At 41.9% G+C, this 19,617-nt stretch overlaps 1 protein-coding gene across 10 annotated transcripts in view; it reads left to right on the forward strand.

Moving 5' to 3' along the window:
• Positions 1–18,125, forward strand: part of LOC146511766 (uncharacterized) — a 33,307-nt gene extending 15,182 nt beyond the window's left edge. For 3 of the 10 annotated variants that reach the window (XM_085172389.1, XM_085172388.1, XM_085172385.1), the window contains exons 2-4: positions 10,307–10,412; positions 13,238–13,834; positions 14,155–16,194. In XM_085172389.1, the coding sequence (XP_085028515.1) occupies positions 10,395–10,412; positions 13,238–13,834; positions 14,155–14,847 (1,308 nt within the window). In that variant the 5' untranslated portion in view covers positions 10,307–10,394 and the 3' untranslated portion in view covers positions 14,848–16,194. The other 7 variants (XM_085172383.1, XM_085172381.1, XM_085172387.1 and 4 more) reach the window with 6 other exon arrangements.
• The last annotated feature ends 1,492 nt before the right edge of the window (positions 18,126–19,617 follow it).

Here is a 19,617-nt window from a genome sequence, read left to right on the forward strand (position 1 = left end):
TCTCTGGGGACATCTCAGGCCCTCTAAGGTATGGAGGCCTATCTCCCCCCACCACTTCCCCTGCCAGTGGCAGACGCCCTCAGACATCAGTGCGTTGGTGGTTCTTTGTGTGCGGGGGTGCCCAGGTACACACCGGCTCACTCCTTGGTGGCTGCTTATCTGGGCCTGGAGCCTGGGACTCGCTCAGGCCACTTCGGGGGTGGGGTGCCCTTGGCCTCTCAGCCTGCGGCTCGGTCACTCTGGCGCAGTTGGCTGCCGGCGGAGCTCACGGGCAAATCACTGCAACCCCCCTGGCTTCTGCTCTGTGGCTGCTGGGTGACCCCTCATCTGGGACTCTCCTCAGCTCCTTCTGGGATAGTGGCGCAGCTGCCCCTCTGTTGGTCTTCCTTGGTCTCTTGTGTTCTGGGGGCCTCTGGATGTCTGGAGTCTTGATCTCCTCCATACCTGCTTCATGCCCTGGTAGACGGGGCTGTGGCCCCCCACACCCTCTAGCAGATCATTACATGAAGGAACCTTTTAAAAACAAACGCGTCCATGCTCACAGGTGTACACACGGGTGCTCACACACACAAACGACACCCTTTTTGGCTCCTACCTCAAAGCACACTGTGCGCTGTCGATCTTACGTGCTGCACAATAATGTTTAATATTTAGTATTTACTGTTATATTCCCATATATCATCATGATATTGTTTATTGTATTGCTCTCGTTTTCTTCTGCTTGTTTTATTTTTTCTTTCTCAACAGGTGATCCAGGTGATTGATATATGTATTTTTTTTTGTCTGCTTATTCAGTTGGTTTTTGGTTTTTTTTGCCCTTTATCCCCGTCCCTCTTCTCCGCTTTTTTTCCCCCCTCTTCCTTTCTCCCTTTTCTTTTCCTCATTCAAGTCTGTCCTGTATCTAGCAAGTGAAAATAAAATAAAATAAAATAAACAATAAAAGGTGAATCAAATAGACCATTACGGCAAGGCTGTGATGGTCAATTTAGTAAAGTATATCCGTTGGGAATCTTTCCTCGCCTTAAGACAAACGGGAAAGGCAAAAAAAAAAAAAAAAAGTAACTTTTTGTAATAAATTGCCTTATAAAATTACAGAATTAGCAACTATTCAAAACTTCAATGAACATTTAAAAGCCGATTGACACTTTTAGTTGTTGTAATATTGTAAGAGATTATTTGTTTTTTAAATTTGTGTAATGTGCCTCAATGTTATTGATATTATTATTATTGTTATTATTGATTGCTTATATTTTAATTGTGAAACCTCACTGTGGATGTAAGAGCCAAATTATGTGGATATCTTGAATCCACTTTATTGTATAATAGTTTATGTGATTGTATTTGACGGACGACGAGCAACATCTGTTGTGGAAGCTAATGGGGTTCCTTTTGAATAAACAAATAAACAAACATAGGATTTATTATCACTGAATAATTATGTATAAATCTATACAAATTATAGAAATATGTATTACAAACAACAACTGTGTGTGTGTGTACAATCAGGAGGGATGGGCATGATTTTAGTGTTTAAACAGTCATGAATTATTTTTAACACCAAGTTGGATGTAATGTGTTAGAACTACCAGCAGGTGGGGATAAGAGACATTTAAGGTGTTTGGTGCCACACTCCACCTTCAGGTTTAAAACTAGTGTTAATGGAGGGAGTTTGAAGGTTCAGTTTGTTCCACGACTGCATTTCCCTCACTGGCTCTGTTTGTATCTCTGTCACTGCAGGACCAACATGGAGCGAGAAGTCAGCGCTCTCAGGAGGCCGATAAACCTCACAGAAGAAAGGGAGAGAAAAAACACACCTGTGACGAGTGTGGAAAGTCTTTTTCCAGGAAGGGTAACCTAAAAAAACACCAACTCATCCACAGTGGAGTTAAAGCGTACAGCTGTGATCAGTGTGGCAGAGCTTTTACTCGCAGTGACAGCTTACAGAGTCATCTAGTTACCCACTCTGGAATTAAGGCATACAGCTGTGACGAGTGTGGGAAGGGTTTTACTGTGAGGGCTGAACTAAAACAGCATCAGGTCATCCACACTGGAGAGAGACCGTTCAGCTGTGACTTGTGTGGAAAGTCTTTTTCCAGGAAGCGTTCCCTAAAAGAACACCAACTCATCCACAGTGGAGTTAAAGCGTACAGCTGTGATCAGTGTGGCAGAGCTTTTACTCACAGTAGACACTTACAGAGACATCTAGTTACCCACTCTGGAATTAAGGCATACAGCTGTGAGATTTGTGGAAAAACTTTCAGCCACAGAGGGTACCGAAATAGACACCTTCGCATTCACACCAGACATGATGTGTACAGCTGTGAACAGTGTGGCAAATACTTTGCTACAGACCAACAGTTACAAAAACACATGTTTACCCACACTGAGGAGAGACCTTATAAATGTGACCTGTGTGAGAAGACTTTTAAATCTCCACATTACCTGAGACACCACCAACAGATCCACACCAGAAAGAGACTCTACAAGTGCAGTTACTGTGAGGTATGTATTTATATTTTTATCTTGTCATTTTAGCCTGACTGTCTGGAACAACTCTGCTCATTAAACTGTGTTAGCATGTTAGCAATTCTACTACATGGAAATCAGCTCTGAGTGATTATTCAGATTTTCATGTCAGTTATGATTTTAGTATTACTGTAGTATTATGGTGGTAGTATTGTAGTTATTGCAGCCCAGTAAACTGAGTGTGTTAACTGAAACAGTAAAATGTAATTGGACGTCTGCAGAGATGCTCTTTATTCCAGGCGACGTTCAGGATAAAAGTGTTGAAGGACTGACTTACACTGTCTTTGTGTCTTTGTTTAGAAGCAGAGCGACACAGATGGATCCAGTTCTCAACCCTGTCATCACTGTGGTGGTGGGAAAGACTTTCGTTGTGATCTTTGTGGAAAAACCTTCAGTTGGAAAGCCAACCTAAAAACACATCAACGTAGACACACTGGAGACAAACTGAAATACTGCAAAGAATGTGGGAGAAGCTTCACCACATCAGGTGACTTAAAAAAACATGAACTGATTCACAGTGGGGTTAAAAAGCACCTCTGTGATCAGTGTGGGTCATCCTTCACCACTGCATGTGAGCTTAAAACACACAAACGAGTCCACACAGGAGAGAAACCATACAAGTGCAGACACTGTGACAAAAGCTTCTCATGTTCAGGTCATCGTAACAGGCATGAACGTACACACATGGAAGGAAACTACAGCTGTGACCAGTGTGACAAGAGCTTCAGGAATCTCAGTTCATACTCCGAACACAAACAATCCCACGTTACTAATAAACTGTTTCACTGTTACCAATGTGCCCAAACATTCACCTCATTGTCTGCTCTGTGCAAACATCAGCGTGATCACTCAGGGCTGAAATCACTCCCATCACTGGATCACAGTGAATCTGAAGAGACAGAAAGATCCTCTGGTTTCAGTGTCAGACTCAAAAAGCTTGAGATCAGGCTCCACAGAGTTCAGATAGAATCATTTAAACTTGCGTTGAACTGAACTGGTTGCTGGGCTGAACTTCGACATAATACAGATTTACATGGGATCTTATTTTCTGTCGTTTTACTGAGTCAGTTTTGTCCTTTTTTCTCTGTCCTGGTTTTGCTCGTCTGTAAATAATTGAAACTCAGTCAAATAGTTCATTGTTCTCCAGCAAAACGTTTTGGAAACTCATGTTTAACCTTTAAAACTCTGACATGTTTTAGCACACAAGGCTTCATCGGGGAGTTCACTCGTGATTGGACCATGAGAATGAAGGTTTTTAGTTCTTTCAAAGAGAGTCTTGGAGATGTTTGATGTTTTTGTTTTTTCTGAAACCACCTGAAAGAAAAACAATTTTTCTTGCTTTATGTAGTGTGGAAGTTTTTAATGTTTCTTTCATCTGTGATGTTCTTGAATGTGTTGACATGAAGATGGTACAAATAAACTGTCCTTTTAGCTTTAGCTCCTTATTTATTCATTATTTATGGATGTAACACAGCAGCAGTTTCTTGACACATCATACAGCTCAGCTTTTCCACAGATGTCAGGTTTACACAGTGGGATGTTTTGTAAGAACGCAGCTCTCCTGTGGATAAATCCTTACTCTTAGCCTCAGGACCTCACACAGTCCCAGCAGGTTTGGTCCGAAGTTCAAACAGAAGGAACAGGTGAAGAGTCGCGGCAGGGAGCTGAAAGGAACGGACTTCAGCATGAATGACCAGTTCCCCAAAGAGATCCTGGAACGACGCAAGGTCCTGTTCCCAGTTCGACGTAGCTTCATCCAGAGAGGCTCCCGTGCTGTCATCGCCATGGACCGGCTCTACGTGGACGGACAGCTCTACCGCGACCCCGGCACCACTCCGTGGTTATATTGACTGCACTCCAGATAATAACCCGCTACACTCTTTTTTTATTCACTCACACGCTCTCCTTTGACATGGGTTTAACCTAGTAATATCAGTATGATGTCATAGCAGATATAACACCATCACCCTCCGTCATTGCTTTAATTGGAATGTTTCCGTTTCTTTTCTTTTTTTTGTTGTCGCTCACAGTTCACATGGTTTCTTTCCCTGCTGTGATCACCTACTTCCCCACTCACCTACAAACAACACCCTCTATTTCTGCATATTCACACACCACGATCACGCAAACACATGCGCTCAACGGCAGCACATTTACAACAGCCTCACAGTGCGCACAGACTTACAGGACACATACGCAAGCCACGCTTGTTCATATTAGTGAATATTCACACACATAGTCAGACTTCTGGAGCCTCTCACCACACTTTTTTTTCTCTTTCTATTTACAAACTGTCACGGTTCTGGGTCCGTTGGACCCAGTATTTTGAGTTTATTATGTTTTGGCTTAATTTTGCATCAGGGATTGTTTTCTTGTTGTGTTAATGATTATGATGTTTATTATTAGAGTTTCATGTTTCTGTCTATTTGTGTTTAGGATTTGTTCTTTGGTTGTGTCTGCTTTGTATTGGTCTAGTTCCATGTGTCATTTTCTGTCTGTCTCTCAATGTCGAGTCCGCGTCTTAGTGTGATGGTTTCTTGTTCCTGGTTTCTTGTTCCTGTTTTATTGTGAAGGTCTGCGTCTCATGTGAGTGTGTTCAGTTTTACCTCTCGTCTCGTTAATGACTCCCAGCTGTGTCCCCCACCTGTGTGTAATCTCCCTGTGTTTCTCTGAGTGTATTTTAGTTGTGTCTTTTGTGTTTGTAGTCGCTGGTCCGTCTGTGTATTCACCATGTTTCATCCGTGTGTTCCCTGCTGTCTACCATCGTCTGCCTCTGCTCGCCCTCCTTCATGTTCGTGTTCTGGTTTCTGCGCTGTAGTTCAGTTGTTTTCCAGTATAGTTTAGTTTGTCTTCGTTTGCCACTTTCCCTTTGCCGTTTATTCAATAAACCACCTTCACACATTCACGACATTCACGACCTGTCACAGGTTTAAACGAACTTAAAACACCTGAGTTTCCTAATGTGTTTGCAGCCTGTTATAATTCTAGACAAAGGGGAGTAGCAATTTTAATACGTAAAAATGTTAATTTTACAGTACTCGATACAGTTATAGATCCAGAGGGTAGATTCCTAATTATTAAACTATCAATATTGAACAAAAAGCTATGTATTGTATGTAGGAGTCTTTGCACAGCAAACAACCATAAGGAGTGGAAGCATTTCGACGTTGGCGTTGACGAAGACAACTAAGGTGTACGACGTGCTCTGCCTTAAATCGTCCGCAGCGTTGGAACATGAGAACCTGAGGGAGCGTGCCAAGCTCCAAAAGTGACAGCGCAGAGGAATCCTCCCTTAGTTATGCTGCAATAGATGTAGGCTGCCGGGGGATTCCCATGATGCATTGAGTTTTTCCTTTCCAGTCACCTTTCTCACTCACTATGTGTTAACAGACCTCTCTGTATTGAATCGTATCTGTTATTAATCTCTGTCTCTCTTCCACAGCATGTCTTTTATCCTGTCTTCCTTCTCTCACCCCAACCGGTCGCAGCAGATGGCCGCCCCTCCCTGAGCCTGGTTCTGCCGGAGGTTTCTTCCTGTTAAAAGGGAGTTTTTCCTTCCCACTGTCGCCAAAGTGCTTGCTCACAGGGGGTCATATGATTGTTGGGCTTTTCTCTGTATCTATGAAGCGCCTTGAGGCGACATTTGTTGTGATTTGGCGCTGTATAAATAAAATTGAATTGAATTGAATTGAATCAGTATGTGCAGCAGCTTAAGCTGTACAACGTTTCAGGAAATAGTTTATTTCCCCTTTTGACACTGTTAGTTCCACACGAGGTAGATGTCTACTACTGCAGACTAAAATTAAATTTCTGTCAGCTGCAAGACACTTGTCTTTAATGTTACTGTTACTCTTACAACCACACATAACCATAAAATGGTGCACAATTCTGAATCCATCAACCCTTTTGCCAACGAAAGAAGAGGGCACTTCTCATGAGTGTAGAGAGCACGTGGAGAAGGAGTGTAAGCCGAGGGATGACTTAACAGATGTGCCACTTGATGAGGGAAAGGTTTGGTTTGTTGATGGTTCGAGCTTTACAACAGTAGAGGGACAGGCTAAAACAGGTTTTACTGTAGTAGATAGTGAGAAAATTAACTGTGCAGGACAACTAGCATGTTTCATATTTGCTTAAGCAGCAGAGATGCTAGCTTTAACGGAAGGGTGTAAAGCTGCAGAGAGACAATATACACTGATAGCCAATATGCATTTGCTACATTACATTACTTTGTAGTGCAGTGGGTGAGACGAGGTGTGACAGCCTCTACAGGGAAGCCTGTACAACACACCAAACTCCCGCAAAATCTACTGGAAGCAATAATATTGCCCAGTAGAATGGCCATTTGTAAATGTGCAGCACACATGTGAGGGAAAGATCCAGTTGCATTAGGGAATGCTTTTGCAGATAAGATCGCAAAAGAGGCAGCTTTAGGAGCACATGGTGTTCACATTTTAGCAGTGCAACATCAACAGACATCGCCTATTATACAAGATGCAGTGGCAGACATGCAGGCCCACTCACCTACTGCAGGAAAAATAGTTGTGGCTTACAGAAGGAGCGAGCTTGCAGGATGGTGTTATTGTCTGTGCGATAAACCAATACTGCCATAGAAATTGTATAAGACTGCTGCTATTTTGAGCCATGGGCCACATGGCAACATTTTCATACTCTAGGATTTAATACCTTTGAAAGATTTTGCAGGTCATATATGATATGTTGCAAGCACAATTCTCGGGGTAATTTGAGACCTAAGAGAGGGAAATTCCTCAGACCCAGTCAGCCATTTCAAGTTATTCACATGGATTTTATAGAGCTGTCCAACTGTAATAACTGTAAGTATTGTCTAGTGATAGTGTGCCCTTTTGCAAAGTGGGCAGTGGGTTCTTCCCATTCTATGCAAGGCCACCTGGGTTGGCTGGAAGACTGTTTACTTAGCCTGGCAGGGCGAAGGACACTGTCTCAGCTGAAGTCTGGACATACACACACACACACACACACACACACACATATGCAGATGTACACTCATCCCCCCTCCCCCTCCAAACGCCTTCGACACTTATTCCCTTCTGATGCTGACGGTGGATCATGGAGACCAGCACATAGGCTGCAGGCCCAGATGACTGTCTACACTGACTGTCTCTCACCCTTTACCCGTCCCTGTTGCTTGTCATGTGTTTCTTTGGTGTATTAGGAGTTTTTTCATGTGCTATGTGCAGAGGTGTTTTTTTTTCTGTTCTCAAACTGATCTCCCTGTTGGAGCTCAGTCTGGGGGGAGTTATTTTTTTCTCCTTATCTTTCCTCATGTGGTGCATTTTCCATTGTTATACCTCTCTGACCAGTATTCCCCATGTGATGTTTTTATTGTAAAGTATGTATGGTTGGAGGGTAAGATAGCGCCGCCCTTGCGTGCAATAGGTCGGCAGCCTTAACATGAAATTTCCCCTTGTGGCACTAATAAAGGTATATCAATCAATCAATCAATCAATCAATCAACTAGGGAAGCAGATGCCATTTCAGTTGCCAAAGCAACATGTAAGAATATCATCCCAGAACACGGGATTCCGGAGACCATTTATAGTGATGATGGTCCACACTTTGTAAATCAAGTGATTGGATTAATGGCACAGCATCTATGGATAACACTAAAACATCTTTGTTCATATCACCCACAAAGTGCAGGGTTGGTAGAGAGAACTAACGGCACAGTAAAGCTAAGACTTGGGAAGTCAATGGAAGAGACAGGCAGGACATGGTTAGACTGTATAGAACTAGTTAAGATGTACATGAGGATTACTCCAACAGAGAACGGTCTGACTCTTTGAGATTATATATGGTAGAGCATTTAGAGTTTTAGCCTTCTGTAGTGATGATAGAAAAGCAGAAGAGAGAGCACATTAGCAGATTGGATGCTCAAAATGTTTAAAAGTAAAGAAGTCATGAGAACAAATGATCTGCCAGATGATTCTGTTTCTCCTCAGGAGCAGAGTCTGAAGTCTGGAGATTGGATGTTGGATGTTGATAAGGCCATGGAGAGGAAGTGCTCCGTTCTTACTGCAGGTTTTCATAGAAAGTATAGAGAATAACACCCTCCCTCCTACTCTTACTCAGGGTCTCATAACACTTATTCCAAAGCCAAACAAAGACTTACTTCTTATTGATAATTGGAGACCCATCTGTCTGCTCAATAATGACTATGAGGTTATGGCTTTAGTACTTGCTAACAGAAATAAAGAGTTCTTGGATACAATTATCGATGAGACACAATCAGGCTTTGTGAGAAATAGACACATTTCTAATAACATTAGACTGGTTTTGGATCTACTTGATTACTCTAATTTGGTATCTGACAATAGATTCATTCTCTGACCTTTGATACAATTGAACATCAATTTATTTTCCACTCTTTGAAAAAATTTGGCTTTGGATAATTTTTCTGTAAAGCTTCAAAACCTTGTACACGAATGGCAATAGCTCAGTTAAAATGATTAAGACTCCACCCCAAGATTTGACCTGTTTTACAAGGAATCACCATAGCTGATAAGAAGCTCATCATCAGCCAGCTAGCTGATGACACCACTCTTCTTGAAGAATGCAAATCAAATCCGTCTAGCCCTTAGTGTTATTAGTGATTTCTCTGAGGCATCTGGTTTATGTCTAAATCTAAAAAATGTGAATTTGTAGCAATTAAAGGCTGCACTGCAAATGCTATCTGTAACATTTCTGTTAAACAAGAAGTCACATACCCAGGACTGTTAATATCCAAAGACCAAAAGTCAAGATGCTCGTCAAACTTTAAAAAAAAAAAAACAGTACGTTCTAAATGAAGCTTCAGACGTCACTAATCATGTGACTCTGGCCAAACGAATCAAGCCTCGACACAGTGCTTCTGAAGCAGCGTGTTGATTTTTCTGACACACGCACCTTATCATCAGCTTCAAGCGGACCATCACTACCTCTCACATCTAAAGGTAAGTGCCAAGGTAACTTTGAACTGAGTTCAGTCAATCTCGAGTTTTTCGAACTTTTCTGAATGAAGTTTTCTGCTGCTCTCTGTGAGAGAAGACCGTTAAAGGCGAGGCTCTCCAGAGTGTAGCAAAACAGGAAACAGCAGCTGGGTGTGTGGAAGTGTGCAAACGAATAGATTAGATGTGCAAGTGAGCCACGAGTATGGAAAGGTCAAGTTTCATGAGTTGTTTTTCCCACCACTGATCACGCGCTCAACACTCTACACATACTTGCATGAGACGCGCGCTCTCAAGCATCAGTATTGTACAATTCTGGGCGTCACGTGAGTTGCAGGTGTTACCATATAACGGAAATCTCCATTGTTCTGTAGCAGTGGTTCTCAGACGTTTCACAATGAGTTTCACCCTTACCAGCGACATCAAAGCGCAGTAGTATAGGCCTATTTAACACCACATACACACACACACACAATATATATATATATATATATATATATATATATATATATATAGATATAGATATATATAGATATAGATATAGATATATATAGATATATATATAGTGTGTGTGAGTGTGTGTATATATATATTGGTGTGTTGGCCCACTGGGCATTTGATTCTAATAACAGGCCTCAGTCTCTCCTGCTATACTGCTAAACTTTGTATCGGTGCTCAACCCTTTTGTGTTTGTTTCCAATAAGTTGCCCACCTCGGGAAGCACAAAATGTTTTCTTTTACTTGTCAGGTGAACATATGAGACACTTTGACTCTTCAGTGCAGTGTGGCGCCTAACAAAGATCTGCTTTGTGTCCCAGCTGATCAGCAGGAGGAGAAGAGTCTGACGGAGCAGCAGAGGAACATTTTCAGTTACTTGGACTCAGCTCAGCCACTACAGAGAAAACAATGAGCTCAACACAGAAGGTGACAGACAGAGCAGGGCGATATGACCAAAAATATTTATCACGATATACATTTGAAAATTTGCGATAATGATATAACTGACGATATAATTGACACTAGACAAAATACTTTACAACTCCACAACTTTATTAAAAAACCCATCAATGTATTTTCACTTAATCAAACAGCTGTTTTTTATGTGTATTGAAGTTATATAAAAATTTAACAGTGCAAATGCAAATTCCTTGCTGACAGTTAAACCAAAAGGCATTTCCAATGGAAATTGGCCGACATTTGCTCCGAGGAATTTGCATTTTTGGTCATATCGCCCTGCTCTACGTTCATGTGCTACTGTTTAGGCTTAAATTGATTTGATGTTTGGTGCCTTTTTCTTAATGTAAAAAAACCCCTCAGGTTACAATCAGACATTTTTCTTCACTGAACCTGTTGGGTCTAAACTCAGACCCCGCTGTATCCAGGGCTTATTCCCATGAAAGAAAAACAAGGCAACAGCGATCGATCGATTTACTTGCAAGGGAGGCCTCGTCGGTATCTCAGAAACGCACTTCGAATCTCATTAGTGGTTGTGGGTGTGTGTATGTTCAGTCCATGAGTTTAATGTGGGTCAGATGTCAGGAGGCAGAGTTCAGGAGTCTGACAGCTGTGGGGAAGAAGCTGTTCCGGTACCTGGTGGTCTTAGTCCAGAGGCTCCTGTAGCGCCTCCCAGAGGGCAGGAGGGTGAAGAGTCCATGTGATGGGTGACTGGGCTCTTTGATGATTTTCCCAGCCCTTTTCAGACACCGCTTCCTGTAGATGTCCTTTATGGCAGGAAGTGGTGCTTTGGCGATGCGCTGGGCAGTTTTCACAACCCTCTGCAACGCCTTCCGGTCTGAGGCGGACCAGTTCCTGTACCAGACTGTTATACAGTTGGTCAGGATGATCTCGATGGTGCAGCAATAGAAGTTCACCAGGATGTCTGAGGACAGGTGGTTCTTCCTCAGAGTCCTCAAGAAGAAGAGGCGCTGGTGAGCCTTCTTGACCAGCTTGGAGCAGTTGGTCGTCCAGATGAGATCCTCGGAGATGTCGACTCGAAGGAACTTGAAGCTGCTCACACGCTCCACAGCCGTCCCCTTAATGTAGATGGGTGGATGTGGGTCAGCATTCCTCCTGTAGTCCACGATGAGCTCCTTGGTCTTCTCGGTGTTAAGCAGCAGGTTGTTTGTGTCGCACCACTCAGCCAGACGATCCACATCCTCCCTGTAGACCTCATCGTTGTCACTGATGAGGCCAATCACCGTGGTGTCATCTGCAAACTTAATGATGGTGTCAGAACCATTGGCAGGTCTGCAGTCGTGGGTGAAGAGGGAGTAGAGGAAAGGGCTCATTTGGTATAACAGAATAGCTTTAGTGTCTTGTTTTTAAAACTTGAGTATGAACTTATACAAAATGCAGCAAGATATTTATTTAAAAAACAGTTTTATTGATTACAAAAAACACTATATCGGATTCATATCGGTATCGGCAGATATCCATATGATATCGGAATCGGTATTGGACATTAAAAAGTGGCATCGTGCCATCTCTAATACTAATATCGATAAAATGCATTATCAACTTTCTTGGCTTCCTGTACAGGCTAAAATATTCTATGGCTTACTTGTAGTTATAAAGAACGCAATTCTGTTAAACACACCACATTTATTTCTGCTCAGCTGCAGTATCCTGATGAAATACATAATGATATTACACGATTTTCAACAAACTGCAATTTAGTAAATCCTCGAGTTAAAAGTAACTTTTTGTAAAACTGTTATATTTAGAGCAACTTTCAGGTGGAATAAATTGCCTCATAAAATTAGAGAATTAGCAACTATTCAAAACTTCAATGAACACTTAAAAGCCGATTTACAGAACTTTTAGTTGTTGTAATATTGTAAGAGATGATTTGTTTTTGATATTTGTGTAATGTGCCTCAATATTATTGATAATAATATTTTTATTATTATTGTTATTATTGATTGCTTAGAGAGCCATAAGAGCCAAATTATGTGGATATCTTGAATCCACTTTATTGTATAATATTTTATGTGATTGTATTTGACGGACGACGAGCAACATCTATTGTGGAAGCTAATGGGGTTCTTTTTGAATAAACAAATAAAAAAACATGGGATTTATTATCACTGAATAATTATGTATAAATCTATAAAAAATTATAGAAATATGTATTACAAACAGCAACTCTGTGTGTGTCTGTGAAGGTTCTCAGTCATCCAGGTCATCGTAGTCAAAGGAGCTTGCAAAGAAAAGCGTCTGGACTTCTTTAAGTTACTTGAAGACGTTTCACCTCTCATCCGAGAGGCTTCTTCAGTTCTAAGGTCAAATGGTGGAGAGTCCCACTAGGTTTATATCTGGGACTCTCCACCATTTGACCTTAGAACTGAAGAAGCCTCTCGGATGAGAGGTGAAACGTCTTCAAGTAACTTAAAGAAGTCCAGACACTTTTCTTTGCAAGCTCCTTTGACAACTCTTCGTGTGTGTCTGCGTGTGTGTCTGCGTGTGTGTGTGTGCGTGTGTGTGTGCGTGTGTGTGTGTGTGTGTGTGTGTACAATCAGGAGGGATGGGCATGATTTTAGTGTTTAAACAGTCATGAATTATTTTTAACACCAGTTTGGATGTAATGTGTTAGAACTACCAGCAGGTGGGAATAAGAGACCTTTAAGGTGTTTGGTGCCACACTCCACCTTCAGGTTTAAAACTAGTGTTAATGGAGGGAGTTTGAAGGTTCAGTTTGTTCCACGACTGCATTTCACTCACTGCCTCTGTTTGTATCTCTGTCACTGCAGGACCAACATGGAGCGAGAAGTCAGCGCTCTCAGGAGGCCGACAAACCTCACAGAAGAAAGAGAGAGAAAACATACACCTGTGACGAGTGTGGGAAGGGTTTTACTTTGAAGGGTTCACTAAAACAGCATCAGGTCATCCACACTGGAGAGAGACCGTTCAGCTGTGACTTGTGTGGAAAGTCTTTTTCCAGGAAGCGTTCCCTAAAAACACACCAACTCATCCACAGTGGAGTTAAAGCGTACAGCTGTGATCAGTGTGGCAGAGCTTTTACTCACAGTAGCAGCTTACAGAGTCATCTAGTTACCCACTCTGGAATTAAGGCATACAGCTGTGAGATTTGTGGAAAAACTTTCAGCCAGAGAGGGTACTTAAATATACACCTACGCATTCACACCAGACGTGATGTGTACAGCTGTGAACAGTGTGGCAAATACTTTTCTACAGACACACAGTTACAAGAACACATGTTTACCCACACTGACGAGAGACCTTATAAATGTGACCTGTGTGAGAAGACTTTTAAAGCGCCACGTTACCTGAGACGACACCAACAGATCCACACCAGAAAGAGACTCTACAAGTGCAGTTACTGTGAGGTATGTATTTATATTTTTATCTTGTCATTTTAGCCTGACTGTTTGGAACAACTCTGCTCATTAAACTGTGTTAGCATGTTAGCAATTCTACTGCATGGAAATCAGCTCTGAGTGATTATTCAGATTTTCATGTCAGTTATGATTTTAGTATTACTGTAGTATTATGGTGGTAGTATTGTAGTTATTGCATTCCAGTAAACTGAGTGTGTTAACTGAAACAGTAAAATGTAATTGGACGTCTGCAGAGATGCTCTTTATTTCAGGCGACGTTCAGGATAAAAGTGTTGAAGGACTGACTTACACTGTCTTTGTGTCTTTAGAAGCAGAGAGACACAGATGGATCCAGTTCTCAACCCTGTGATCACTGTGGTGGTGGGAAAGACTTTCATTGTGACCTCTGTGGAAAAACTTTCAGTTGGAAAGCTGACCTAAAAACACATCAACGTAGACACACTGGAGACAAACTGAAATACTGCAAAGAATGTGGGAGAAGCTTCACCACATCAGGTGACTTAAAAAAACATGAACTGATTCACAGTGGGGTTAAAAAGCACCTCTGTGATCAGTGTGGGTCATCCTTCACCACTGCAGGTGAGCTTAAAACACACAAACGAGTGCACACAGGAGAGAAACCATACAAGTGCAGACACTGTGACAAAAGCTTCTCATGTTCAGGTCATCGTAACAGGCATGAACGTACACACATGGAAGGAAACTACAGCTGTGACCAGTGTGACAAGAGCTTCAGGAATCTCAGTTCATACTCCGAACACAAACGATCCCACGTTACTAATAAACTGTTTCACTGTTACCAATGTGCCAAAACATTCACCTCATTGTCTGCTCTGTGCAAACATCAGCGTGATCACTCAGGGCTGAAATCACTCCCATCACTGGATCACAGTGAATCTGAAGAGACAGAAAGATCCTCTGGTTTCAGTGTCAGACTCAAAAAGCTTGAGATCAGGCTCCACAGAGTTCAGATAGAATCATTTAAACTTGTATTGAACTGAACTGGTTGCTGGGCTGAACTTCGACATAATACAGATTTACATGGGATCTTATTTTCTGTCGTTTTACTGAGTCAGTTTTGTCCTTTTTTCTGTGTCCTGGTTTTGCTCGTCTGTAAATAATTGAAACTCAGTCAAATAGTTCATTGTTCTCCAGCAAAACGTTTTGGGAACTCATGTTTAACCTTTAAAACTCTGACATGTTTTAGCACACAAGGCTTCATCGGGGAGTTCACTCATGATTGGACCATGAGAATAAAGGTTTTTAGTTTTTTCAAAGAGAGTCTTGGAGGTGTTTGATGTTTTAGTTTTTTCTGAAACCACCTGAAAGAAAAACTATTTTCTCGCTTTATGTAGTGTGGAGGTTTTTAATGTTTCTTTCATCTGTGATGTTCTTGAATGTGTTGACATGAAGATGGTACAAATAAACTGTCCTTTTAGCTTTAGCTCCTAATTTATTCATTATTTATGGATGCAGCACAGCAGCAGTTTCTTGATTAACACATGGAGGGCTCGGGATCTGATGGTAAATAATGTTTTGTGTCCTTGTACACATCATACAGCTCAGCTGTTCCACAGATGTCAGGTTTACACAGTGGGATGTTTTGTAAGAACGCAGCTCTCCTGTGGATAAATCCTTACTCTTAGCCTCAGGACCTCACACAGTCCCAGCAAGTTTGGTCAGAAGATTTATCCCTTTTTCATTTCTATATAATTCTTCCTGCATCTAAACAAAGATGATGATGATGAGTCATTTATGAAAGAAGAAGCAGCAGAGTCAGATATGAATGCGAATTGAATTCATCGTGTAAATATACCATATTTATCCACATATGCTAGTTTTCATAATTTTTTTACTTTCAGTAAGTTTACTTTTAGTTTATTTTTACTTTCTTAAGACGCAGGAGAATCTGATTCGTCATGATTGAGGATTTCATTAAAGTAATGTTTAAAAGACATTTCTCGTTTGATGTTCTTTCAGCTGCAACCTCGCTGGTGTTTAACTGTCTGACAGTAAAGAAGATAAAAGATACGTGCAAACACAAACACATGAAAAGTATTTGCAGAAAAGCTTAAAGCTCTTGTTTGTCTGTTTTTTCGTTCCAGTCATCGCCAACATGGCTAAGATGTGAAGCTGCCTTCCTGCTACAGTATCTCCTTATATACATTTGCTCATGTCGTGGTACTTCTTATAGAGTGTCTTTCTTTGACCATGTCTCACTGTGTTTTATTCTCGATGTTGCATTTGAGTCTTGCATGACTCTATTTTAATTAATGTTAAAATGGATGGATGTCTAGAGGGACCCCCTGAATTTATCATCTGAAATCTTTTTATTCCTTTATTCCACTGCTTTCAGGCATTTCGGTGCATCCAAATTCTGCAGGCAAAGACATTGCAGATATCTTGGAGTCAATCGACAAGCGATTGTCCAGGTTCGATGCGAGGCTGTCCCTGGTGGATATTTTACACCGGGAATTTAAATCTCTGAGAGAATCCCTGGTGTTCAGCCAGCAACGGTGAAAAGCTTCATCAAAATCCACCTGAAGCTGCTGGAGGACACCGTAAAGAACATCAACTTCGATAGAGTGCATTGCTTGGGGGGCGTGAGGTCGCGGACCAGGAGACCACGTCCTATTGTGGCCAAATTCGGTCAATTCAAACAGAAGGAACAGGTGAAGAGTCACGGCAGGGAGCTGAAAGGAACGGACTTCAGCGTGAACGACCAGTTCCCCAAAGAGATCCTGGAACGCCGCAAGGTCCTGTTCCCAGTTCGACGTAGCTTCATCCAGAGAGGCCCCCGTGCTGTCATCGCCGTGGACCGGCTCTACGTGGACGGACAGCTCTACCGCGACCCCGGCACCACTCCGTGGTTATATTGACTGCACTCCAGATAATAACCCGCTACACTCTTTTTTTATTCACTCACACGCTCTCCTTTGACATGGGTTTAACCTAGTAATATCAGTATGATGTCATAGCAGATATAACACCATCACCCTCCGTCATTGCTTTAATTGGAATGTTTCCATTTCTTTTCTTTTTTTTGTTGTCGCTCACAGTTCACATGGTTTCTTTCTTTCTCTTTTCTTTCACTGCTGTGATCACCTGCTGCTTTGTATTGGTCTAGTTCCATGTGTCATTTTCTGTCTGTCTCTCAATGTCGAGTCCGCGTCTTAGTGTGATGGTTTCTTGTTCCTGGTTTCTTGTTCCTGTTTTATTGTGAAGGTCTGCGTCTCATGTGAGTGTGTTCAGTCACACCTCTCGTCTCGTTAATGACTCCCAGCTGTGTCCCCCACCTGTGTGTAATCTCCCTGTGTTTCTCTGAGTGTATTTTAGTTGTGTCTTTTGTGTTTGTAGTCGCTGGTCCGTCTGTGTATTCACCATGTTTCATCCGTGTGTTCCCTGCTGTCTACCATCGTCTGCCTCTGCTCGCCCTCCTTCATGTTCGTGTTCTGGTTTCTGCGCTGTAGTTCAGTTGTTTTCCAGTATAGTTTAGCTTGTCTTCGTTTGCCACTTTCCCTTTGCCGTTTATTCAATAAACCACCTTCACACATTCACGACTACCTGCGTTTGGACCCTCCTTAATTTCTTCCACACGGCTCTTCTCACTTGCCGTGACACAAATAAGTGATGTTTCCACATTCTCTCCACCTGTCTAAACGAAACACCCAGCGTACATCATTAGACATACACACACAATTATGGGCACACTGAGGTTTGTCACATGGAATGTAAATGGAGCTGGCACCAGAGGAAAGAGGTTAAAGATATTTAACCAGCTAAAAAAACTACAGGCAGATGTTGTTTTATTACAAGAAACTCACAGACCTGTCACAGGTTTAAACTAACTTATAACACCTGAGTTTCCTAATGTGTTTGCAGCCTGTTATAATTCTAGACAAAGGGGAGTAGCAATTTTAATACGTAAAAATGTTAATTTTACAGTACTCGATACAGTTATAGATCCAGAGGGTAGATTTCTAATTATTAAACTATCAATATTGAACAAAAAGCTATGTATTGTATGTAGGAGTCTTTGCACAGCAAACAACCATAAGGAGTGGAAGCATTTCGACGTTGGCGTTGACGAAGACAACTAAGGTGTACGACGTGCTCTGCCTTAAATCGTCCGCAGTGTTGGAACATGAGAACCTGAGGGATGAAGGGAGCGTGCCAAGCTCCAAAAGTGACAGCGCAGAGGAGGTCCAGCGATGGACTTGTGGTTCTGTGAACAGCACAAATGCCAGGTGACTGTGAAATAACTAACAGCACTTTTTCCACAAGTTCAATTCAATTCAATTCAATTTTATTTATATAGCGCCAAATCACAACAAATGTCGCCTCAAGGCGCTTCATAGATACAGAGAAAAGCCCAACAATCATATGACCCCCTATGAGCAAGCACTTTGGCGACAGTGGGAAGGAAAAACTCCCTTTTAACAGGAAGAAACCTCCGGCAGAACCAGGCTCAGGGAGGGGCGGCCATCTGCTGCGACCGGTTGGGGTGAGAGAAGGAAGACAGGATAAAGACATGCTGTGGAAGAGAGACAGAGATTAATAACAGATACGATTCAATACAGAGAGGTCTGTTAATACATAGTGAGTGAGAAAGGTGACTGGAAAGGAAAAACTCAATGCATCATGGGAATCCCCCGGCAGCCTACATCTATTGCAGCATAACTAAGGGAGGATTCAGGGTCACCTGGTCCAGCCCTAACTATATGCTTTAGCAAAAAGGAAGGTTTTAAGCCTAATCTTAAAAGTAGAGATAGTGTCTGTCTCCTGAATCCAAACTGGAAGCTGGTTCCACAGAAGAGGGGCCTGAAAACTGAAGGCTCTCCCTCCCATTCTACTTTTAAATACTCTAGGAACAACAAGTAGGCCTGCAGAGCGGGAGCGAAGTGCTCTAATAGGGTGATATGGTACTACAAGGTCATTAAGATAAGATGGGGCCTGATTATTTAAGACCTTGTATGTGAGGAGCAGGATTTTGAATTCAATTCTGGATTTAACAGGAAGCCAATGAAGGGAAGCCAAAACAGGAGAAATATGCTCTCTCCTTCTAGTCCCTGTCAGTACTCTTGCTGCAGCATTTTGGATTAACTGAAGGCTTTTCAGTGAGTTTTTTGGACATCCTGATAATAATGAATTGCAGTAGTCCAGCCTGGAAGTAATAAATGCATGAACTAGTTTTTCAGCGTCACTCTGAGACAGGATATTTCTAATTTTAGAGATGTTGCGCAAATGGAAGAACGCAGTCTTACATATTTGTTTAATATGTGCGTTGAAGGACATATCCTGGTCAAAAATGACTCCAAGGTTCCTCACAGTGTTACTGGAGGCCAAGGTAATGCCATCCAGAGTAAGAATCTGGTTAGATACCATATTTCTAAGCTTTTCAGCGCCGAGTACAATGACCTCAGTTTTATCTGAGTTAAGAAGCAGAAAGTTAGTGGCCATCCAAGTCTTTATGTCTTTAAGACATTCCTGCAGTTTAACTAATTGGTGTGTGTTATCTGGCTTCATGGACAGATAGAGCTGGGTGTCATCTGCATAGCAGTGAAAATGTATGCTATGTCTTCTAATGATGCTGCCTAGGGGAAGCATGTATAATGTAAACAGAATTGGTCCTAGCACCGAACCCTGTGGAACTCCATAATTAACCTCAGTGTGTGAAGAGGACTCTCCATTTACATGCACAAATTGGAGTCTATTAGATAGATATGATACAAACCACTGCAGTGCAATACCTGTAATACCTACAGCATGTT

This window comes from Neolamprologus multifasciatus, chromosome 9 (assembly GCF_963576455.1).
Source record: "Neolamprologus multifasciatus chromosome 9, fNeoMul1.2, whole genome shotgun sequence".
Classification (NCBI taxonomy): domain Eukaryota; kingdom Metazoa; phylum Chordata; class Actinopteri; order Cichliformes; family Cichlidae; genus Neolamprologus; species Neolamprologus multifasciatus.